General features: G+C 43.9%; 1 protein-coding gene across 3 annotated transcripts in view; it reads right to left on the bottom strand.

The window, feature by feature from the left end:
* The window catches only part of PRDM15 (PR/SET domain 15), a 391,258-nt gene that overhangs the window by 28,770 nt on the left and 336,360 nt on the right, over positions 1-26,128 (bottom strand). For all 3 annotated transcript variants that reach the window (XM_030203815.1, XM_030203817.1, XM_030203816.1), the window contains one exon: positions 2,915-3,121. In XM_030203815.1, the coding sequence (XP_030059675.1) occupies positions 2,915-3,121 (207 nt within the window). The remainder of the gene's footprint in view (positions 1-2,914; positions 3,122-26,128) is intronic.

The following is a 26,128-nucleotide window of genomic DNA, read 5'->3' as shown; positions in this document are numbered from 1 at the left end:
CTGAACCATGCTGCTACTGCTTGACATATTGTTGAGCAGGGTCATTAGTACTGTGTGATCTACTAGGTCGAACGCACTTGACATGTCGAACTGTAGTTTTGTCCTTGGCATATTAAGTTTCTGAACTTCGTTATCAGGGTAGTTATGACTGTCTCTGTGCTGTGTTGTGGTCTGAAGCCTGATTGGGAGTTGTGGAGGATTGAAAATTGTGTCACGTATTCCATTAGTTGTTGCACTACAAGGCCCTCCATCGTTTCGGTCAATAGCAGTATTGAGGCCACTGGTCTGTAGTTTGTGATGTCGCTTTTTGTGCTGTTGGGAATTGTCCTTTTGCGAACATGAATATGATGTGTTTGGTGAAGCACTTGATGAACCAGTCCGGTGGGTCTTTCATCATGTAGTTAGGGCAGTTGTCTAGCATGCACTATGCATGTGCGTATTTAGTTAATAGTTTCTTTACTGTGTTTAATTCGGGTGATTTAAATGTGGACCAGGACCTGTCTGCCATGGTGTGGATGTTGTTTGTTTCACAGTCTTGTAGGAAGTCATTGATGGATGTTTGTGATTTTGCTAAGTTTGATCTTGTGTTTGCTATTTTGTTTTTGAAATATTGTGCAAGCTTATCTGCAGCTGGTGGTGTTTCAGTTCATGCCAGTATGCCTTGGGTTTTAAGTAGTTTGTTCATGAGTTTGAATATTTGTTTTGTATTAGTCTGATCACGGTTCATATATGTACTGTAGTGTTCTGCTTTAGCTTTCTTTATGTTGGTTGTGTATTTTCTTATGGCTTTTCTCCATATGGTTTTGTTTATGTCTGATTTGTTTTTGGCCCATGTTCTTTCAACTTTCCTACACAGTTTTTTCATGTGTAGTAGCTTGTCATTAAATCAGGGGCATGGTTTGTTTTTTATTTCTTGTTTTCATTGTGAATGGTGCTATTTTGTTTAGTGTCTTTTCACTGGCTGCATGTATTGGCTATATGAAAGCCTCTGTTAGCACTGCACATTCCTAGATAATAAAGTGCCTTAAAAATGCATAAAATAAACCTTGGACTGATTGAATACACTAAGTTAACCATGAAAATATAGCATGTAACATTCCTAACATCAAGATCCAGAAAGGAATATTCCAGGAAGACTCCCAGACATGACTCCATTTTTGTCTGGTACTTAATCCATTGAGTACTCTTATCTCCTTGGGCTACTGTCATAAGGATGGAAACAATCAAGAGATAACATCACATTTATTTGTAGATGATCTGAAGCTCTATAATTCCAGTGACCACCAATTAACATAACTCCGTGTAGTAAAAAGCTTTTCAGATGATATCAGGATGACTTTTGGCCTTGATAGATGCACTAAGGCAACCTTCCTTACATGAAAATTGAGAAAAATATCTCTTTGATCAATTGGTGTAACATAAATGAACTTGAACAGGAAGGTGTATATAAATACCTAGGAGCAGAGGAAGGAGCCACAATCCAGCATAAATCACTGAGGGCCTTTTTTTTAATAAAGATGTGCTACTGATTCTCGGTGCGGCAAATGAGAGGATGCCCATTCAGTTCCTATGGGCTAAGTCTCATTTGCCATGCGGAAATCACATGCACGGCTTTGTAAAAGAAGCCCTGAGAGAAAAGATCAGGAAAGATTATAACAGGAGACTGAAATAGATATTGAAAACTGCATTCACATCACGGAATAAGATACAAATTATTAATCAGTGGGCAATTCCCGTACTCTAATACAGCTTTGGAATTGTAGCCTGGCCTCTTAAAAATCTTAAAAAATTAGATGTGTGACCAAGAAAACGCCACCATGCCCACAAGGTGACTTATAAGAATAAGTGTATGCAAAGTCTAAATTCCTTGAGCCGATGGAGGAGTGAGCCTCATAGAGATAGACTATTCGTACAGAGCTATTGTCATTGGACTTCAGACCTACTTAACAGTTTCAAAAGACACCAAATAAACAAAAAGTACTGAATTATGAAAGTAAACATCCTGAACCTTTCTCCCTCATTAAACTTGTATAATCATTTCAATGACTACAAGGAATGAGTGAGAATGTGATCATCATTGGTATGCTCTCAACTTACATGTACTCTCCTGATATACGTTTTGTAGAATGCATGCACCCTTGCCACATGAACTATAGCAATGCATGCTTCCCTGCTAGATGTATTTTACGGACATATGCTCCACTGCTGTCTGCTCTGCACCTATGTACACTCCCCTGCTATAGGCTATGTATCAATGCATACTCTCTTTAGTCTCCTACCAGATGTGCCATGCGATATGCTTTCCCTTACTGGATGCACTATACCGACATGTGCTCTACTGCCAGATATGCTGTACCACGTTTCTTAGCCTGCTGGATGTTCTATATGCATGACAAAAACTAGAGGCGCTAATCTGCCCACTGAGAAATCAACAGGATAAAAGCAGATCACATAAAAAACACAGAAACGAGTGAATAAAAAAGGAGAAGTGGTTTAACAAAACAGTTACCCGACATGTTTGGAAACTTTTGATTTGTAATGATGTTGTAGACTTAATTTGTATGTTTTTATTTTGTAGTTTTTTTTACCCCTGACGCAGCCTAAGGGCGAAACGTGGCCACGTCGGGTAACTGTTTTATTAAACCACTTCTCCTTTTTTATTCACTCGTTTCTGTGGTTTTTTATGTGATCTGCTTTTATCCTGTTGTGTTCTATATGAATGACTTACATTCTTCTGCTAGATGCTCCATACCAGTGCTCACTTACTAGCTGGATACCCTGTATGAACATACTCCCCTATCAAATGCACTATACTGCTGTCCAGACTCTTTCTGGATTTGCCATACTGATGTGCACTTCCCTACGGATATGCCATATGTGTTCCCTGTCAAGTGTACCATACAGATTCTCTCACCTGCTGGATGCTCTCAACTGCTGAGTTGGTTTCATCTCCTACACCTGCAGTGAATTCAGCCTCTTTCTCTGAATATTCATCGAAAGCAGGATCCTCTGAGACCGATTCTTCTCCCTCTTCTTCCAGCTTTTCTTTGTGGTTTGGCTCTTCACCAACCTTCACCTCCTTTATTTCTGGCAATTCTCCTTCTTCCAGATCTATGTCAGACTAATAAGCATACAAAGAAAATATCATTAACTATCTCAGCATGTACGAGGAAGCTTGATTCCAAGCTATCCTATCTTTAAATAGGAATTTTAAGAGTCTTCTAGCATGCTTGTCTATATCATGATAGCTCCAGAAAAAAAAAAAAGAGTACCTTTTGTAAATATTAAACAGTATCGCCTATGTTTACTAAGGTGTGCTATAGGCATGTTAGTGTTTTTAACGTGCGTAAATGGTTTACAAGCGTTAAACGCTAATGCGCCCATAGAAATGTATAGGAACGTTAGCGTTTAACGTGCCTTAACTTTAAAGGCTTGTTAGAAACGCTAACACACCATAGTAAACATACCCCTATATTTCTTGAAATAAGTGAAATGAATTGTTATTTTATTATCTGAGAAATATATGGTGAAATGCTAGAGTCAGATACAACTGAGAATTGGACTCTATCCACCTTCTGATGGCCCTTTAATATAAAAAAAATATATACTAATGACTACAAAGGGTTCGCTTTTTTCTGGAGCTGTTATGTATTTTTGAGTTCCTCTAGCTTAGAGTATTTTGAGACCACAGTTTTTGCTTGTCTATATCATGGTCACATACAGTAAGTGCTATTTAGTCTTCCTCCAACATCCTTCCCCCAGCCCATATGAAGTAGACTATCAGCACTCTGTACTCACTACCAAGGCCTAGCTTATATTTAGACTATTGATATATCACACCCAGTATTAGGATCTCAGCTAACTGGCAATCTATACTTACTACTAGGGCCTCAACTGTATTTAGCTAATTGGCAGGTCATACTCATAACAGATTGAAAGGCAGGAGAGAGAGAGAGAACTAGATATGGTGTACTTAGATTTCAGCAATGCTTTTGACATGAATCCACATAGGTAGCTTAAAATATACTGAGCACCCTTGGTATGGGCCTAAAGTGATTGAATGGGTAAGAAATTGGTTCAGTGAGAGACAACAGAGGGAAGTAGTACATAGAGATCACTCTGAGGATAGGGTCAGGGGAATTACCAGTGGTGTGCTACAGCACAGATTCTCAACATACAGTACACATAACCTCAAGAGGTATGCGAGACCTCTGCAAGGAGTATGTGGTGCCTGGTAGCATCTCTGTCCTGCTGCTACCCCTGTATCACCAGATGAGCAGTAGCAGCAAAACAAACTAAAGTAGTCCTGGGGCTGCAGTCTTCTTATGGGTGCTGTCAGCCCCCTGTCCCCTCTTGACGTCAACTTCCTATTCTGAGGCAAGGGACAGGCATAGCCAACAGTGAGTGAATAAAAAATGTGGTTCTAGGATTGCTTTAGGTTGTTTTGCTACCACTGCTGCTGGTCTAGAGAAGCAACAGTAGCCATGGGAAACAGTAGTTGTAGGGGTACACAAAGGAGAGGAGAAAGAGAGGGAGGAGACGCTGGATGTTACTCTTTCTCTTCCGGGTCTCAACCCACTGCCTCTCCCCGAAAGACACCCATTTCAGCAGAGGTCTCCCGAATCGGAAGACGTTGAGGGTAGGCCTCTGGTTCAAGGTACTGAGAAGGTGGGTCCCAACGGATGTTCGACTCCTGCGGGAGTTCTAACTGAGCATGAGGCTCTAATATAGAAAAACAACACAAATAGAGAGGGTAATACAGCATACATAGAAAGTATACACACAAAAAAGCAACACTGGGCCTTCAAGACTGGGACAATTGAGGTTCTTTATTGATGAGTGACCTGACACGGGCAGTGTTTCGGCGTTAGACAACGCCTGCCTCCGGGGGCCAAAAACAGCTCTATGACATGCACGTGGTGTAAGTTCAATGCCCCAGAAATAAATAGTTGTAATCGCAGTTCGCCGCACTTGCGAGAATAGAGCTCTGTAGAGAGCCTTCTTGTTTATACAAAAGCGCTAGTAGCCGCACTTGTGAGAATAGAGCTTTTGAGAACAAAATAACAAAGCACATTCTAAAGCATGGACTGATGAGACAAAGTCAGCATGGATTTAGTGAAGGGAAGTCTTGCCTCACCAATCTACTGCATTTCTTTGAAGGGGTAAACAAACTTGTTGACAAAGGTGAGCCGGTGGATATTGTGTATCTGGATTTTCAGAAAGTGTTTGACAAAGTCCCTCATGAAAGGCTCCAGAGGAAATTAGAGAGTCATGGGATCGGAGGTAGTATATTGTTATGGATTAAAAACTGGTTGAGAGATAGGAAACAGAGAGTAGGGTTAAATGGTCACTATTCGCAATGGAGAAGGGTAGTTAGTGGGGTCCCTCAGGGATCTGTGCTGGAACCGTTGCGGTAAAGCGTTTATCCTTTCGAAAATTACAAACTTCATTATATGGCAAGAAAGTTTGGATATTCCCTGATGATACAAAACATACTCAAGAAAAGAGAAAGATTTTTTTAGACCTGAGAATGGAAACTTTGGCATTGGGGGCATCCTTTTACCTTAACTATCCATGTAAATGTGTAGTTAAATATATGGTACTAAAATATGTATTTTTTCTACCAGAACAATTGCATGCCTTTATAGATATAAAAAAAAGTGACCACAGGTAGTAATCCAGTAAATTGAGGTTATAATGTAATGTAGAGGGCGGGTTTATAGCATGTTAAGCATTCCTGATAAATATTCTTCTAAGCTTCTCTCCTGAGTTTTTCCTTTGAACATGTCACCCCAATTGTGGTCTAACGAGGAATGACATTTTTTCATGGTTTATGCTGACTTATATTTGTCTGTTTTTCTTGCTCAAGTGTTTAACTTGTAAAGATTTTGATTGAATAAATTAAAAAATTAAAAAAAACAAACAAACTTTATTTTCTATTTTGTAGTAGAATATGTCAGTTTTTAGAATGCCCATTTCAAAAATGTGTGCTGATTGGAGCTTAGGGGCACTTGGCTGAAATTTGTTCGACTTAGGGGATACTTGACTTGAAGATGAGAAACACTGTGCTACAGGGATTGGTTCTTTTCAACATTTTTATAAACAATATTGTGGAAGGACTGTAAGGAAAGGATTGCCTCTTTGTGGGTGACGCCAAAGGACAGATGCCCTGAAAGGTGTGAACAACACAGCGAGGGAATCTCGTAAAGCTTGAAGAATGGCCTAGAATTTGGCAGCTAAAAATGTGATCTTAAAAACATAAGAATAGCCATACTGAGTCAGACCAATGGTCCATCTAGCCCAGTATTCTGTTTCCAACATTGGCCAATCCAGGTTACAGTAACTGGCAGAAACCCAAATAGTAGCAACATTTCATGCTACCAATCTCAGGGCAAGCAGTGGCTTCCCCATGTCTGCTGTCAATAGAGACTATGGACTTTTCCTTCGGGAACTTGTCCAAACCTTTTTTAAATCCAGATACGCTAACTGCTGTTAACACATCCTCTGACAACGAGATCCAGACCTTAACTATTTGTTGAGTGAAAAAATATTTACTCCTATTTGTTTTAAAAGTATTTCCATCATGTAACCTTATTGAGTGTCCCTCAGACTCTGTACTTTTTGAAAGAGTAAAAAATCAATTCACTTCTACTCATTCTACACCACTCAGGATTTTGTAGATCTCAATCATATCTCCCTCAGCTATCTGTTTTCCAAACAGAAGTGCCCTAACTTCTTTAGCCTTTCCTCATATGAGAGGAGTTCCATCCCCTTTAGCATTTTGGTTGCTGTTCTTTGGACCTTTTTTAATTCCACTGTATCTTTTTTGAGATATGGCGACCAGAACTGAATGCAATACTCACAGTGTGGTTGCACCATAGAGCGATACAGAAGTATTATAGCATTCTTGGTCTTACTGACCATCCCTTTCCTAATAATTCCCAGCATCCGGTTGCTGTTTTGGCTGCTGCTACACACTGGACAGATTTCAATCTATTGTCTACAATGACATCTAGATCTTTTTTCTGGGTGCTGACTCTCAAGATGGACCATAGCATCAGGTAACTATGATTTAGGTTATTCTTCCCAATGTGCATCAATTTGCATTTGTATACATTAAATTTCATCAGTCATTTGGATGCTCAGTCTTCCAATTTCCTAAGGTCTTCCACAGAAGTGGCTTGAGGAGGTTAAGTCACCCCAGCTCCAACTGTAACCTTACCTCCCTCTCCCCCCCATCGCCTCTTTTGCTGCGGTCTTCCCAGGATCTGTGGTAGAAAAAAAAAGCAGAATGGTACGGGGGCATTGCCTCTGTGCATCCTGCTGCTGGCTCCGCTGGTTTCGCTCCTTCTGACACAGATTTCCTATTTCAGAGGGGCAAGACCAGCAGAGCCAGCAGCAGCATGCTCAGAGGCAACAATGTTATGCCTCTTTTTTGGTTTTGTCACACAGCTCCCAGGAAGCAGCCACAACAGAAGTAGTGGGGGGAGGGGGGGCAGGGGATGGAAAAAACAAAATGCTGGACCAGGGGAGGGGAATAAAAGATGCTGGACAGGGAAGAACATATTCTGGATTATAGGAGAGGAGTAGGAAGGGAATATGATGGCTTTGGGTGGGTGGGGGTTGGACACTGGTGGAAAAGTATGAGGACAGAGGATATGCTAGTTCAGGGGAGGGAAAAGGAATGCTAGGGACACAAAGCAGGGTGCTGGGGGCAGGAGGACATGATCGGAGATGCTGGGCATAGGGGATGGCTATGATGACAGGGGAGATGCCAGATATAGGAGGGGAGCAGGGAGATAGAGGGGTGTTGCAGAATGGGGAGGGGGAGAGGAGATGCTGGATGGAAGTAGGGGGAAGAGAGAGAGGAGATGCTGGATGGAAGTGAGGGGAAGAGAGGCGATGCCAGGTAGGAAAGGGGGGAGGGGGTAGAGAGAGGAGATGCCGAATGAAAAGACGGGGAGAGAGAGGAAATGCCAATTGGAAGGGGGGAGAGATGAGATGCAGGATGGCGGGGGGGGGGGGGAGATGATTGAGGAGAAAGGGAAGAGTTAGTGAAAGACTGAGGAATAAGAGGAAGGAGAATGAGAGGGTTTGAGGGAGAAAACGATACAAAGTTGTGAATCAGCACAGTAATAAAAGGGAGATAGAAGACTGGATAGTAAGAATGAATAAAATCTGAATGGACAGATAGGCAGAAAAATAAATGGAAAAAAAATGAAAAAGATCAATGTTGGAGATGGATATGCTTGACAACATGAAGGCAGAAGAGAGAAAAATGACAAATGCACAGGAAAACCTGGAAAGAGAATTAAGAGAAGACAGACGGAAGCAGAAACCAGAAACTGGGACAACATGGTTAGAAAAATTAAATAGTAAGACAATAAAATTAGAAAAAATAAATTGTATTTTTAAATTTAGGATAAAGAAGTGTGGTAGCTGTTAGTTCACTTCAAAGGTTAATAAATAAAAATAAAACAATCAACAGAAAATAATGATACCTTTTTATTGGACTAAGTTGTTAAAATTTCTAGTCCCAATATTCAGCTGGTGGCAAACACTGACTGCCAAGGGCAGAATTAGGTCCCAGTATTCAATGTCAGGCCATGTCCGTCCACCAACATTGAATATCCGGTGCCATGCCAGCATGCACTGGCTGCCAGATCTTACATGTTCTCACTCCCCCTCCTCCTCCGAAGACAAAAAGAGCTCTCGACCAGGACCCCAACCCCCTGGCCTACCTCTGATAATCCCTGGTGGTCTAGGGGTCTTAATGGCAGGAGCTATGCCCATTAGCTCCTGCTTGTCACAGCTCAGGCCGCAGTGTCGCTTGAGGATTTTTGACTGCCGCAAGGTAGGAAGGTCAGAACAGAAAAAGGTATAACATTATTTTGTTTTGTTTGTTAAATAAATTTTTAATGTAGTGATTGGATTATGTCAATTTTAAAAATTTACATCTGCAGTATCTATGTTTTGCACAGTACAGGGGACATGCTAAAATTACTATTTGTGTTTACATATTTCTTATTAATTCTATATAAGTGAAAAAAAGCCAGGTATTCTGTTAGCACTAAGGGGGTAATTATATAAGAAAGGCACCAAGAATACACACAAATAATCTGAATACTGGCAAGTGCGTGTACATGTGCACATATACGTGTGTACTTGGGCTATCTGTTATTTTACAACATGGTGCCTAAATGCGATGGTAGGTAGTTTGCAGGAGGACATTCACATGGATGGAGTCTCAGAGTACACATTTACATGGATAGATTATGGAATATATTCTACTTACTTTCTTTTGTGATTTAATTTTAGGCACAATGATCTACACGAGCTCTATGGTAGATGTAAATGATTATGCCTTAATTCTAAAGCTGTTTTTAAACCCTATTTTATAATGTAGACACACCCACATTTACGCTCCTCTTGCGTGTGTAAATGTTTAGAATAAGGTAAAATTATGTATAATCATACCTGATAATTTTCTTTCCATTAATCATAGCTGATCAATCCATAGACTGGTGGGTTGTGTCCATCTACCAGCAGGTGGAGATAGAGAGCAAACTTTTGCCTCCCTATATGTGGTCATGTGCTGCCGGAAACTCCTCAGTATGTCGATATCAAAGCTCCATCCGCAGGACTCAGCACTTAGAGAATTACACCCACAAAGGGACACTCTGCCCAGCTCACCACCGCCGAAATGGGGGAGGGGAATTAACCCAGCTCATCCCCACACAAGTGGGGGAGGGGAATCCGTCCAGCTCATCCCCGCGGAGCGGGGGAGGGACACCACCCCGCCGATGCGGGGGGATCTGGCTTATCCTGCAACCGCAACCGCGGGAGGAGCTGACTGACCCTAACACCGCCGAAGCGGGAGGGGTACAAAGCTGCCCTACAGCCGCACGAAGCGGGAGGGAGTGCCGGCAGAATTTTAAGTCTCAATCCAGCCCCGTAAAACGGAGGGGAGAGGAATGCAGCAGCTCACTGTAACACAAACTCGTCTCAACTCTTGAAGAATCCAAGTAAAGGAAGAACTTGAACACGAAGTCTTTCTGAAGTAACTGAAGACTAAACTTGAACCTGAAATGCAACCAGAATAAAAACAGTACAGATATCTGGGAGGGGCTATGGATTGATCAGCTATGATTAATGGAAAGAAAATTATCAGGTATGATTATACATAATTTTACCTTCCATATCATCAAGCTGATCAATCCATAGACTGGTGGGATGTACCGAAGCAGTACTCACCCAGGGCGGGACATAGAAATCCCTGACCTCAACACTGAAGCTCCAAACCGGGCCTCCGCCCGTGCAGCCACAGTCAAACGGTAATGCTTGGAGAATGTATGAGCCGAAGCCCAAGTTGCCGCCTTGCATATCTCTTCCAAGGAGACGGATCCGGCCTCTGCCATCGAGGCCGCCTGAGCTCTCGTGGAGTGAGCCTTCAGCTGGATAGGCGGAACCTTCCCCGCGGCCACATAAGCCACTGCAATGGCTTCCTTGACCCATCTTGCCACTATAGGCTTAGCAGCCTGCAGACCCTTACGAGGACCTGCAAACAGGACAAACAGATGATCCGATTTCCGGAAATCATTGGTCACTTCCAAGTATCTGATGATGACTCGTCTCACATCCAGAAATTTAAGAGCAGAGTACTCCTCTGGGTAGTCCTCCCTACGAAAGGAAGGGAGACAGAGCTGCTGATTCACATGGAAGCGAGAAACAATCTTGGGCAGGAAGGAAGGCACTGTGCGAATAGTCACTCCTGCCTCAGTGAACTGCAGAAAAGGCTCTCGACATGAGAGCGCCTGGAGCTCGGAAACTCTTCTGGCTGAAGTGATAGCCACCAAAAAGACTGCTTTCAACGTCAGGTCTTTCAGAGATGCCCTCGACAAGGGTTCAAAAGGCGGCTTCTGCAATGCTCTTAGCACTAGGTTGAGATTCCACGCAGGCACCACTGAGTGCAGAGGAGGGCGCAGGTGATTAACTCCCTTGAGAAAGCGCACCACATCTGGCTGTGAAGCCAGGGAAGCACCCTTCAGGCGGCCCCTGAAGCAAGCCAGAGCCGCTACCTGGACTTTAAGGGAACTGAGCGACAGGCCTTTCTCCAGACCTTCTTGCAGGAACGCCAACACTGAAGAAATTGGAGCAGTGAAGGGAGAAAGTGAGCCTGCTTCACACCACGCTGCAAAGATACGCCAAACCCTGGCGTAAGCAGTAGAAGTAGAGCGCTTCCTCGCTCTCAGCATAGTGGCGATGACCTTGTCTGAGAAACCCTTCTTCCTCAGACGCTGCCGCTCAATAGCCAGGCCGTAAGACCAAAGGGGGAGGGATCCTCCATCACCACGGGACCCTGATGTAACAGGCCCTGCTCCACTGGCAGTCGCAGAGGATCGTCCACTGAGAGCCTGATCAAGTCCGCATACCAGGGACGCCTGGGCCAATCCGGACCCACCAGGATTACCCTGCCGGGATGCTTTGCCACCCGGTCTAGCACCCTGCCCAACATGGGCCAGGGCGGGAACACATAGAGGAGCTCTTGTGTCGGCCACTGTTGGAGAAGAGCATCTACTCCCAGGGATCGAGGGTCCCGTCCTCTGCTGAAGAAGCGCGGCACTTGGCAATTGGCCGATGACGTCATCAGATCTAGGCTCGGCTGGCCCCAGCGCTTCGTGATGTCCAAGAACGCCTGAGCAGATAGCTGCCACTCTCCGGGCTCCAAGGTATGGCGACTGAGAAAGTCCGCCTTGACATTCATGACTCCGGCAATGTGGGCCGCTGAAAGCTGCTCCAGGTTCGCTTCCGCCCACTGGCAAAGATACATAGCCTCCTTGGCTAGAGGGGCGCTCTTGGTACCTCCCTGGCGGTTGACATAGGCCACAGCTGTGGCATTGTCCGACAGGACCCGTACAGGCTTCCACACCAGTACCGGGATGAACTCCAAAAGCGCCAACTGAATGGCTCTGAGTTCCAGGAGGTTGATAGACCACTTTGCCTCTGCAGGAGACCAGAGCCCCTGCGCTGTCCTTCCCAAGCAGTGGGCTCCCCAGCCCGACAAAGAGGCGTCCGTCGTGACGACAATCCACTCTGGGGTCACCAGAGGCATTCCCGCAGACAATTTGTCTGTCTGCATCCACCAGCTCAGCGCCTTGCGCACTGCTGGGTCCAAGGGAAGTCGCACAGCATAATCCTCCGACATCGGAGTCCAGCGCTGCAGCAAGGAGTGTTGAAGTGGTCTCATATGAGCCCTGGCCCAGGGCACTACTTCCATCGTGGCCGTCATAGATCCCAACAGCTGCACATAGTCCCAAGCCCGAAGAGGAGAGGCTCCCAGGAACTGGTCCACCTGAGCCTGAAGTTTGACAATCCGATTGTCTGGCAGGAACACTCTGCCCACTTGGGTGTCGAATCGAACTCCCAGGTACTCCAGGGACTGAGTCGGGCGCAGCTGGCTCTTCTCCCAGTTGATGATCCATCCCAGGGAGCTCAAAAGAGCAACTACCCGGTCCACAGCTTTGCCGCACTCTGCATAAGAGGGGGCTCGGATCAACCAGTCGTCCAGATAAGGATGGACTTGTACCCCTTCCTTTCGTAGGAAGGCCGCGATGACCACCATTACTTTGGAAAAGGTCCGCGGAGCAGTAGCCAACCCGAATGGGAGGGCTCTGAACTGGAAGTGTCGTCCCAGGACTGCAAAACGCAGAAAGCGTTGATGAGGAGGCCAGATGGGAATATGCAGGTACGCTTCCTTGATGTCCAAGGAAGCCAAGAACTCCCCTGCCTTCACTGCCGCTATAACAGAGCGGAGAGTCTCCATGCGAAAGTGCCGCACTTTCAAGGCCCGATTGACCCCTTTGAGGTCGAGGATAGGCCGGACAGAACCTCCTTTCTTTGGTACCACAAAGTAAATGGAGTAACGTCCCTTGCCAAGCTGACTTTCTGGCACAGGAACGACCGCGCCCAGGCGGATCAGATTGTCCAAGGTCTGCTGCACTGCCACAGCTTTGACCGGAGACTTGCAGGGAGAGAGTACAAACCCGTCTTTTAAGGGTCGGCAGAACTCTAGCTTGTAGCCGTCTCTGATGACTTCCAGCACCCACGCGTCTGAAGTTATTGTGGTCCACTCGCCCAGAAACGAGGACAGCCGTCCTCCAATCTGCACTGGGGCGTGGACCAAGGCCCCGTCATTGGGTACGAGACCCTGGGGGAGGACCGGAGTGAGCACCTCCGGGACGGCGATCTCTGCGAAAGGAATGCTGCTTGGGGGAGAAATTCCTCTTGAAGGAAGAGGGGGCAGAGGAACCCGACTTGCCCGGGCGGTACCGACGGGCTTCCTGCAACCGTCCTCTGGAGGTACCGGGACGAGTACTAGCCCGAGCCCTGACCTCTGGTAATTTCTTGCCCTTAGACGTGCCGAGATCGGTCACGATTTTGTCCAGCTCGACCCCAAAGAGCAGCTTGCCTTTAAAAGGCAATCTAGCCAGGCGGGATTTAGAGGCGTGGTCAGCAGACCAATGTTTCAGCCAAAGCCACCGCCGCGCAGAGATTGTCTGAGCCATGCCTTTAGCTGAGGCCCTCAAGACATCATACAGCAAGTCTGCCAAATAGGCTAAGCCCGATTCCAGGGCCGGCCAATCAGCCCTCAAGGAATGATCCGAGGGGGAAGCCCGCTGCACCATAGTCAGGCACGCCCTGGCCACATAGGAGCCGCAAACTGAGGCCTGCAAACTTAAAGCAGCCGCCTCAAAGGACGACCTTAAGGCCGACTCCAATCTTCTGTCTTGGGCGTCCTTTAGGGCCGTGCCACCTTCCACCGGCAACGCCGTTTTCTTAGTCACCGCAGTGATTAAAGAATCCACGGTAGGCCACAGATAGGCCTCACGTTCACTCACAGCCAAAGGATAGAGGCGGGACATAGCCCTAGCCACTTTAAGGCTCGCTTCCGGGACATCCCATTGAGCCGAAATTAAGGTGTGCATGGCATCATGCACGTGGAAGGTTCTAGGCGGGCGCTTCGTCCCCAGCATAATGGCGGAGCCAACAGGGGCTGAGGGAGAGACGTCCTCCGGAGAGAAAATCTTCAAAGTGTCCATGGCCTGTAACAACAGGTTGGGCAAATCCTCTGAGCTAAAAAGCCGCGCTGCAGAGGGGTCATCCGCTCCATCCGAGCGGGGATCCGTCTCCTCCAAGGAATCCGCAAAGGACCGTTGGGAGACCTCAGACACGCTGCCCTCATCTACATCGGAGGAGACAAAGTCCTCCAAGGCCTGGGAATCAACCCGAGGGCGTTTACCTCTGGGAACCTCAACCTCTTTACCAGACGAGGGAGCAGGGGCAGCGTTTTGCATGAGGAAAGCCTGATGCAGCAGCAAAACAAACTCGGGGGAGAAACCCCCCAGACTGTGCACTTCCGCAGCCTGGGCAACAGCCCTAGACGCACCCTCAACCGGCGCTCGCAAGAGCGGGGGAGAGACATGCTGCGCATCCAAAATGGCGTCCGGCGCGACACTCCGCGAAGGAGCCGCGCGGGAAGAACGGCGCTTAACTTTAGCCGCTTTTGTGCCGTCGCCCAAATTAAGGGCGTTCATGGCATTAATGTCTCCAACCTCAAGGGCGGCCCACGAAGAAGCCGTCCGAGCCGCGTGGCCGGCCAAGATGGCGGAGGCGAGGAGCGGGGGATGGGCGTTTATGGTGGGAAAAACCGCCACGCCGGAGGAAGGATCGGGACATTCATCGGTCACGAAACTGTCACCCAACAAGGGCGAACCAGGCTGTAAGACCCCCGCATCCCCTCTAGAAGCGCTCAAGCGATCCGGGGAGCGACCCTTTGCGCCCTCGCTCTCCGACGCCATATGCCACGAGGAGAAGAATCGGGGAACCCCCTGCCCGCTATAAAAAGGTAAAAATTACTTGCTGTCCGCTCCGAGCTGTAACGAACTGGTGTCCCAGTGAGTAGCTGCAATGAACGTTTAAATAAACGTCGAAATAAACGCCTTTAAGGACGTTTAAAAATTTTTTTTTTTTTTTTTCTTAACGGAGCCAGCGGGAGGGGGGAGAAAAGGAGGGACCTGGCACCACCAGGTTTGCACTTGCTCAAAAGAGCCCTCAACCCCAGGCACTCAACAAAACCTAAAAATTAGGCTTGGAGGCCTAGCCAGAGCTGCTGCTGTGTGTGACCACCACCTGCTGAGATAGAGAACATACTGAGGAGTTTCCGGCAGCACATGACCACATATAGGGAGGCAAAAGTTTGCTCTCTATCTCCACCTGCTGGTAGATGGACACAACCCACCAGTCTATGGATTGATCAGCTTGATGATATGGAATAGCACATTAAGGAGGGAACTTATCTATGTGGGCTAACGTAAGACGTGTTTTTTTTATTGTTAAGCACAACTATTAGCAACTAGGTCTCATTGTATAAAATGGGACCGGTGGCCAAATAGCATGAGTTAGTGGTAAAATAACACATCTTGTGTTGATAACTATGCTCCTAAGTGTGCACTTACCTGTGACAGTACTAGCAGGGTACCTAAGTGCTATTCTGTAATGGTGTACCTAACTTATATACAAATAAACTCAAGGGGGACATACATAAGGGGAAGCATGGGCGGGGCTTCCAGTAATGTCCTGCCACAACATTTAGACGTCTGCATTATGTCAGTTCTATGACAGGTGTAACTACAGGTATGTGAATGTTAGGAGCACCAATACCAACTTACACTAATATTCTGTAACAGAACTTGGTGCCCAGGTGTCAAAATAGAATAGACTCTTACTAGCCAATATTCAAAACCATTGAACCGGCCAGGAATGGAACCTGGCCGGTTAAATGGTACTTAACCGGCTATCCGATGATATTCAGCGGGAGATAGCTAGCTGCCTCCTGCTGAATATCTCTGGTGAGCGCTAAGCTTGTTATATTGTGTGATATAACTGGCTATCTGCCAATTTTTAGTGCATCGACAGCTAAGTTTGGCGGCCAAATCTGGCCACATCAATAGAAGGTCTATCTTTGGCTGCTATGTTCTTAGCAGCCAAGATAAACCAGATATTCAATGCCGGTCACTGGAAACAGCCCAACATTGAATATCCTGGCTCAGCGCTGACCATGGGACCAGCCCGGCTACCTCCTGCAGTCTGAGTATCGGGCCCTCATTGATCATCCTTGGGGCGCCTAAAAGGAGGTACCTAGTTGTAAAATTGGATCCTGCATCTCTGTGTAGGATCGATCTGTACTAATTCAGCTTGTTTACTATCTCAGTAAGTCTACTGATGTTCTAGCGCCCAATGTAATGTTTAAGGCTGGCCTTCTCTTAGGTAGACCCATGTTGTGTGACTCCTGAAAGTTTGTGCTGTTATGGTATGGCAGAATTGCTTTATAGGTCCTGAGTGACTTTTATAGGGTTTTATATTACTTCACAATATGCTTATTACTGGATTTTGGATATGGATTTAGCTTACACCTTTCTCAGTAGTAGCTTAAGGCAAGTTATGTTCAGATACAGTAGGGATTTTTTTCTCCATGGAAGGCTTACACTATAACTTTGTACATCAGGTAATGCAGAGTTAAGTGACTTTCCTAAGGAGTTGCGGTTAGATTTCAGCCTTGATTTTCCTGGTTCTGAGCCCGCTGCTCAAACCATAAGATATAACTAATCCAGAAAATACATATTCCAAACATGTTTAGTAATTCAACAATAAAATTAAATACTGGCAGAACTCAACCCTGGTGGTCATTTGGCAACCTACCAAAAAAAAAAAAAAAAAACCTGATAAGCAAATCATTTTATGGTTGCCAGTAACTACAGGATTTGTTACGCTACTGAACCCCACTGTTTATATGGCCAACAGGAATGCTTCCAGAATCCTGCAAATACAGTCTGTTTTATATGTTGCATTATTTTGGTGCATTATTTTGATATTTGGCACATAATTCCCTGGAGTATATTCAGTGTGCAGAGGTACTGGGGAGAGGCACCTGATGCAGCTGCACCAGTGCCACACAGTGAAATGGGATCCTACCCTACTGTGTTCAAAAATATCCGCACTGCCCTTACTGCTGACACAGGAATTGTCCTCCACTGCAAGGATTTTAACTTGGCACACCATGCCCTTTCCCAACCCACCCTAGTCCCATTTCACTTTAGCCTCCCCATACAGCTGAATTACTGACCATGTATGAATACAGTCATATATTTGGGCTGAACAAACCCAAGGGAGCAGTACTGTGTAGGGGAAAAAAGTACTTCTTTGCACAAAAGGAGAATGGGATCTGGGAATGAACAACATATCTGATGATTTTAAGTTAGTTGAACAGGTAGAAAAGGCAACAGCAAAAGCCAGAAAGGTGCTTGGATGCATAAGTAGAGGAATGGCTAGCAGCAAAAGGTGCATATAAAATAATGAGTGGAGTGGAACAGGTGGATGTGAAGCGTCTGTTCACGCTTTCCAAAAATACTAGGACTAGGGGGCATGCGATGAAACTACAGTTTAGTAAATTTAAAACAAATCGGAGAAAATTTTTCTTCACCCAACGCTTAATTAAACTCTGGAATTCGTTGCCGGAGAATGTGAAGGCGGTTAGCTTGGCAGAGTTTAAATGGGGGTTAGACGGTTTCCTAAAGGACAAGTCCATAAACCGCTACTAAATGGACTTGGGAAAAATCCACAATTCTGGGAATAACATGTATAGAATGTTTGTACGTTTGGGAAGCTTGCCAGGTGCCCTTGGCCTGGATTGGCCGCTGTCTTGGACAGGATGCTAGGCTTGATGGACCCTTGGTCTTTTCCCAGTGTGGCATTACTTATGTACTTATGTTAATATCTCTGTACAAGTCTCTGGTGAGATCTCACTTGGAATACTGCATGCAATTTTAGAAACCACACATTAAAAAGGATATAAAAAGAGACAAAATCAATTCAGAGGGTGGCTAACAAAATGGCCAATGACCTTTGTCATAAAGCATATGGGGATAAATTCACTTTGATAGAAAGGTGGGAGAGGGGAGATACATTAGAGACATGTAAATACCTTCATGGTATAAATGCAAGAGGCAGACCCCTTTCAATGCAATGGAACTGCTGGAACTGGGAGTCTCAGGTTGAGGGTCAAAGGGGATAGACTCAGGAGTAATTTAAGAAAATATTTCTTTACAGAAATGGTGGTAAAACAGCCTCCCAGTGTAGGTGGTGGAGACAAGGACAGTATCTGAATTCAATAAAGCGTAGAACAAGCAAAGAGGATCTATGTGGGATAGAGAGGAACTGTAGATCTTAGTAGATGGATAGGTTATATGGTCTTTATGTGCCATCATTTTTTATGCTACTGAATTATTCACATCCAAACTGTATTAATCTTATGGGCATGCCTGGGTACCCCAGGTACATTGATCCTGTTGGTGCGTCATAACTATCATGACTACAGATGCACTCAGCTAAATAGCATGCCACACCCACTAATGGTCCCCACCTTTACCTGCTCTATAGCATTTGGAACTCATCTGCATTCAGATTATTATTTATTTTAGTTATTTTGATGCACTGAGCCACTAGCACTGTCTCTCAGTGGATCACAGCACAGCATCACATTATACGATATCTACAAGTTAATAAGTATTCATCATACAACATCAAGATACACAACACTTAATCCTAAAATCTTAATAAAAAGTATCATAACTCGAAACTAAAAACAATAACAATAACAAAACCCTAAATAAAGGGCTACAAAGTCTTTTTTTTCCCCCAGAGACTTTACTAAAGTCACAATTTCATGAAACTGAAAACAGTCCCCATAATTGCAAGTCACCAAAAGAAACATTAGTCCACACTGCTGAGCGTCTTCATCCTATTTTTTATGGAGTTCATTTGTTTAAGTTTTTTAATATGTTTATATTTTATTGTGAACTGCTTTGACCTGTTGCAAGAAAAGGCGATATAGCAAGTTCTCCAAATAAACATAAACTTTTCCAGGTTGTGCTGAAATCATGCCATTTTCAGAAAGTGTATTGTCAACTGAGATGACTGTAAGGCACAGCCTGGGGTGTATGATGTCAGCCCAAAGCTTAGAAACAGAGGTCCAGTTCCTCAGATTGCTTTTTAAACCTATCTTGAAGAGTATGTGTTGACCATCCAATTTGTAAAGACCAAAAAAAATGCTGTCTGGTCATACAATTGTGGACTGAAAATAATGGTGTCCAGAAAAAAAATGGAACTCTTTACATAGTTTCAAAATACTTTGCAATTGTTCAAACATTTAGAATGACCTTTGAAAATACATTAGACAAACCTTTCATTAGGAAACTCTCTTAGCAAACACTTTGCGCTGCAAGCCTTATTTTATAAAACAAAAATCAATCACAACTTTATCTTTTTTGCTCAACGTCATTTTGCAAAACAGATCTTAACAGTCACTTCCTGAATGTCGTCATTTTAAAAACAGGGGTCATCCAGTTTTTACAGCATCTTGCAGTAACACCTATCACTAATAGTAACAATTTTTTTAATACTCTTTTTAATATTTTGCAAATCAAGGTAACACTGAGATCAAGCCAATTATACAAAAATACAAAGGAAAACATGCTGTATAAACTCCTCCCCCTGCCTCTTCTACAATCACTATATTTGTAATCTCAACTCCCTTCTGCCTCCAGACCATCCAACATAGTTGTTGGAATCACAATACAGGTCTCCATTTAGCATACACATCCCATGTTTTCTGAAAGTTAATCACTGTGCCATTTTTGTGCTGTTAATTTGATCACAAGGTAAATAAAATCCAGTTTCTGCAGAACCAATTCCAGTGCTGGTGTATTGTTTCCAAAACTGGGCCGGCAAAAGCTTGTTGACTGAAAATAAATGGAGACTGCCAATCTGTGAATGTATAGCATTGTTATAGACGTTATAAAGTGTAACAGACAGCTGTCTGCCGTAAAAGTATCAGTTAACTTTGTTATCTGGTGCAAGTTGTCTAATATAGTCCTCCAAAATACCTGTGTTTTGGGGCAAAACAAAAAAATATGGAAAAAATGTTTCCTTTATATCCACAGTTGTGCCAGCACAGTGTTGTTCCTGTTTTGTAGATTTTATGTAGTTTTATTAGTGTATAATACCATTGATATAATATTTTATATTCATTTTCAATCATAGTGCTTGAAATTGACACCTTAAGAATGTATTGGAAGACCCTTTCCAGTGAGTATATTTATTTATTGCATTTGTATCCCACATTTTCCCACCTATTTGCAGGCTCAATGTGGCTTACAGAGTTTGTTATGACATATTTATAATTCTGGTCCAAGTCTCCCTCCCAAAGATTCGTATAATGTAGAATAGGGGTGTGCTGTCCCAATAAGGCTCTTTACAGTCTGGTGATTTCACCTCTCCCACACCGATTTTTTAATGCACTTTCTATCACAGTCTCTGCCAGAGTTCTCTGCTGGCTTTGCATTTAATACAATCTTTTATTTGTCGGTAGTGAAAGGTATCATTGCTAGATAATCCATATTCCTCTTTAAAGATCTATGAAGGGCAGTAATGCTCCTTCCTCCCAAATTTGGTCAAGAGTCCACAGTGACAATCCCATCTCTTATATGTATTGTCCACTGTTCCAGGTACAAAGCTAGGCACATATATTGTTGTAGTTGAAATAAAACATTACCTATGAGTAAAAGAGAGAGAAATGAAGGGCCATCCAAGTATGGAATGGGGCTTGCATGTTAAAATTCATCCCTTTTTACGTATTTCAACAGTTCCGGTTTTGACAACTAGGATAAGGCCCATAGTGGCATGTCTTCTGTGATTGACTGTTCAATTTTAAGCCAAGGTTTCGAAGAAGGTTGAAGCCATTCAGTGATGATCTTTAATCAGGCTGCTTTATGACAATTCTCAAAGTTTGGAACTCCCATCCCATCAGATGCTCAAAGTTGATAAAGCATATCCCGTTTTACTCCGGGAGCTTTTTCTTCCAAATATAATGAAAACCTTTCCTTACAAGCTGCTGAAAAATATCCTTTGGCAGATTGATTGGCAAAGCCATAAAGAGATAAAGCAATTTAGGTAACACAAACATTTTGAGTGCATGGATTCTTCCCAACCAATCTAGACCTTCCCATCATTACAGTTCTAATAATAACATTTTTAATACAGGGGGAAAGTTCAGTTTATATGTCTTCTGGCGAAATTGAGATATTAACTCCTTACAATGCTGCCCTCAGCCCACTTGAAAGGAAAATGGATGTGTAAGTAGTAAACTTCCTGAAGGTCAATAGTAATGTTCAAAATTTCTGATTTAGACATGTATTTATCTGATACTAAGCCATATTCCTATAGTGCTTCTATGACCTTTGGTAGGGAAGTTCTTGGCAAATAACATTATTTTATGAGTTATTCCACCACATGTAATACCTTCTGTATCTTGTTGATCTCTAATCAGATGTAACAGTGGCTCTACAGTTAATGCAAAAAGAATAGGAGATAAAGCACAGCCTTGGTGACTACCCCTGCATAATTCAAAACTTTCAGCATATGATCCATTTATCTTAAGGCCAGCTCCCTGTAAAGTGATTGTATCCAATTAAAAAACTGTTCCTGTATACCCATCTTTCTTAGGACTGCAAACATGTATGGCTAATAGACTCGATCAAAGGCCTTCTCCACATCCAAGGATACTATCAGAGAAGGGTCCCCCTATCTCATCACTGTTTCAATTACATGTAGAGTTTTGCCTGTGTTATTGAATGTGCGATGCTCTGAAGTAAAACCAGTTTGATCTACTTGGACCAGGCTTGGCATAAGTTTTTGTAGCCTAGCTGCTAATATTTTGGTGCATATCTTATCATCAGTCCCCAAGAGAGATATAGGTCTATATGAGCTACATAATTCTGGATTCTTTCCAGGTTTAGGTATGATAGTCACTGCCGCTAGATGCCAAGAGTGGGGTAAAAGTGATGTGTGTCCTAAGGAATTAAAAACCCTTGTTAACAAGGGGGGCAAGAATTTCTTAAAGCATTTGTAGAACTTATTGGAGCAGCCATGCATTCCAGGTGATTTACCCGATGGCAGGTCTTTTATAGCCCAGAGTTTCCTCTACCTAATCGGCTGAGATAGTTGCTGGGCTTCTGCATCTGTCACAACTGGAAGAGAGATGCCATCTAGAAACTGAGTTATATGGGATTCCACAGGTTTGTGCTCAGGAGTATATAATTCAGCATAGAAGCTGAGAAATTCCTTCTGTATTTCTAAATTAGTCCTAAGAATTTTCCCTGTCAATTTATAATCTGAGGAATATAATTACAAACGCTATGTTTTTTGAGTTTCCAAGCCAACATGTGATTAGCCTTATTTCCAAATTCAAAATAATCTTGGTGTGCATGTTGTATTTGAATACATATATATCAACTAAGGTTATATCTTTCAACTGTAATCTGGCTCAGTGTAAACCTGTTATTTGAGCGGGCTGAGCTCATCCTTTTTTATATAGGTTATCTAAAGTCCTTTCTTTTCTGTGGAGCTGTCTCTCTTGCTACAATATGGGCCTGTAAGGTTATAATATTGCCTCACATAACTAGTTTTAGCATTTTTCATAGTACTAGTGGTGTTACCTCATTAGTGTCATTTACCTCTAGAAATTCTTGTATATCCTTCTGTAGTTTTTCAATATTTTCTGGGTCTAGAAGTAAGGTTCTGGGAATCTCCATAAGGGAGGCTTAATCTGTTTAGTACTCAACTGTAATGTAATTAGTACTGGACCATGATCTGACAATGTATGGGGATGAATTTCAGTGCCTTCTACCTTTAACATGCCCGCGTCTGGCATACAAAGGTCAATTCGAGAATGTACCAAAGAGAAATAAGTATAATCTTTCTCCAGGTCATGCTGTGACCTCCAGAAATCCAACAGACTTCAGTGTTGCATAAATCTAATTAATGAAGATATTTCCTTATTAGCATAACCTACCGTGGGTGCCGTGTTAACTAAATGTGGATCTACTGTAAGATTGAAATCTCCTCCAATTAATAATTTACTTTCCAGTTGCTGAGAGAGAAGTTTGGTCAGCAAATTAAAGAAAGCCGCTTGTTGTGTATTAGGATCATAAATACTGAGGAAGGTACATCTCTGTTGATATAACGACATTTTTAAAAGGATACATCTTCCTTCACCTTCACTCTCATGGATCTTCCTCCACCCCCATCCCACTATCTGTTGGAGTTCCCCAGGGATCTGTCCTTGGACCCCTTCTCTTCTCAATCTACACCTCCTCCCTAGGCTCACTGATCTCATCTCATGGTTTTCAGTATCATCTTTATGCTGACGACACCCAGCTATATCTCTCCACACCAGACATCACCGCGGAGACCCAGGCCAAGGTATCGGCCTGCTTATCCGACATTGCTGCCTGGATGTCCAACCGCCACCTGAAGCTGAACATGTCCAAAACCGAGCTCCTCGTCTTTCCACCTAAACCCACCTCTCCTCTTCCTCCACTCTCCATCTCAGTTGATAACACCCTCATCCTCCCCGTCCCATCTGCCCGCAACCTCGGAGTCATCTTCGACTCCTCCCTCTCCTTCTCTGCGCATATCCAACAGACTGCCAAGACCTGTCGCTTCTTCCTCTTCAACATCAGCAAAATTCGCCCTTTCCTATCTGAGCACACCACACGAACTCTCGTCCACGCTCTCATTACCTCTCGCCTTGACTACTGCAACCTACTCCTCACCGGTCTCCCACTTAGCCATCTATCCCCCCTTCAATCCATTCAGAACGCTGCCGCACGTCTTATATTCCGCCAGAACCGATATACTCACACCACCCCTCTCCTCAAGTCACTTCACTGGCTTCCGATCAGATACCGCATACAATTCAAACTTCTCCTCCTTACCTACAAATGCACCCGGTCTGCGGCTCCTCACTACCTCTCTACTCTCATCTCCCCCATGTCCCCGCCCGTAACCTCCGCTCACAGGACAAATCCCTCCTTTCAGTTCCCTTCTCCACCACTGCCAACTCCAGGCTCCGCTCATTCTGCCTTGCCTCACCCTTTGCCTGGAACAATCTTCCTCAACCCCTATGCCAAGCTCCCTCCCTACCCATTTTCAAATCTCTGCTTAAAACTCACCTCTTCAATGCTGCGTTCGGCACCTAACCTTTCGTGAAATATAGTATTCCCTATCAGACGGACTCCACACTTGTCTTTAGATTGTACACCTGTCTTTTAGATTGTAAGCTCCTTGAGCAGGGACTGTCCTTCCATGTTAAATTGTACAGCGCTGCGTAACCCTAGTAGCGCTTTAGAAATGTTAAGTAGTAGTAGTAGTACTTTATCTGCTACTACTTCATGAATCAGCCGTGGGATAGTATGATACAGAAGTATACCCACTCCTTTTGTTTTTGCTGAAAGCTTATTAGAAGCTAATTTTATCAATTTATATTGTTTGTAAAGTAATAGGTATTCATATTTAGGCAACAAATATGTCTCTTGTATAAACGCTACATCTATATGTAACCGATGGGCTTCTTTAAATAGAATATTTAGCTTAATTGGTGAATTTAATCCTTTCACATTAAGGAACATGAATCTTACTTCTCTCATGTCTGATCTCTACAAGGCAGCTCACCAAAGCTGAAACAATCTGCAGACATCATCAAGCAAACAGAAAGCGAAAAACAGTAATGCAAGTTTATAAGAAAAAGTCTGGAGGCTGAGGGTTTAATCTAAACACTGTTAGAGAGAGTTTCCACCCCATACCCTCTTTCCACAGCTATTGTTTTGGCGCAGTACCATTGTAATGCACCAAAGCAAAGAGGAAGTCCGTATGGCACTCAATGTAGATCACCTTTCAGATTGTTATAACTCAAGGTGACATCCTCTGCAGTAAACATCTTTCAACCATTAAGTACAACAATCCTAGACAAAGTAGTACAAGATAATCGAGGAGACAGACCTTCATCTATTGTGTGTAGTAGCCACAATATTAGGACCTACAACATAGTGAATAATGTACTTGATTGATGACTGTAGGCATCAAATTTTTCCTTGTGATGGATGCTGTAAACGCCCCTTGCCCCTGGAGACTCGCTGCCATCTTCGGTGATTCTTAATCCTAGACAGCGCAGGGGATGACTTTTCGGAACTGATTGATGAATACGCATTAGGCAGATGTTTGCAATTCATCTGGTGTCTGAACTTGTTGTAATCTGCCATCCTGATAAAAGGCTAAAGCAAAGAGGTTCTGCCATTTGTACCACACACTCTTTTCCTGCATATGCTGTGTCAGAGGTCTGAGGTCCACTTGGCATTTTAATGCTGTGGCAGCAAGGTGTTGATATAGCTGTAATCATACGTGTCCCAGACTTTTGATTATTTCATCCTTGCTTTGGCCAAGATTGCCTCTTTAATCTTAAAATCCATACAACACGCCACTATGTCTTTTGGCTGGTTTGGGTGTTCGCTTCTTAATGTGCGATAAACTCTTACTAGCTTGATCTTTGAGGCTATTATTTGTACTACTGCCTCACAGTCTTTATAATCTGTTCCCTCAGGCACTCCGCTTATGTGGAGGTTGCACCTTCTGATGCAGTTTTCAAGGTCTTCTTAGCTTGTCTAAAACATGGGACTCATGCTGCTTATATTCCTGCCACGAGTCAAGACTCAACAAAGCTGTGGCCTGGTCCTCCAATTGACTCTCAACCACTCTATGGCCCAAGTCTGTTATTTCACCTATCAGGTCTTCAGCTAGAGTGGCCAGTGTTTCTCATAGAGCTGGTATTATGCTCACCATCTAGCTGTTCTTGATCTTGTGATGACTGTAAACCTCCAGCCTTGTCAAGTTTAACTGCTTCATCTATTATCATCTTTGCAATCATCATCTTGCCTGCAGCAACTGGACTCTGGGATACTGGCTGATATGCGAATAATGTCAGATCAGGGCGACGCAGGATAGACTGGGAAATAGAGGTAAATTCCACTATGTATTTCAAATCCAAATTTTCAAGATTTGTCCCATTTGCACTCTCAATGATGTGGATGCATCATAGATTGTAAAAACTGAGTGCAGAGCTTGGGGCTCACACAGCCATCTAGCTCAGTGACACCACTTCACTCTCCATAGTAGTCAT

The sequence above is a fragment of the Microcaecilia unicolor genome, chromosome 5 (genome assembly GCF_901765095.1).
Source record: "Microcaecilia unicolor chromosome 5, aMicUni1.1, whole genome shotgun sequence".
NCBI lineage: Eukaryota > Metazoa > Chordata > Amphibia > Gymnophiona > Siphonopidae > Microcaecilia > Microcaecilia unicolor.
Note: the sequence above shows the minus strand (reverse complement) of the source record. Positions and strands in the feature narration are given on the sequence as shown.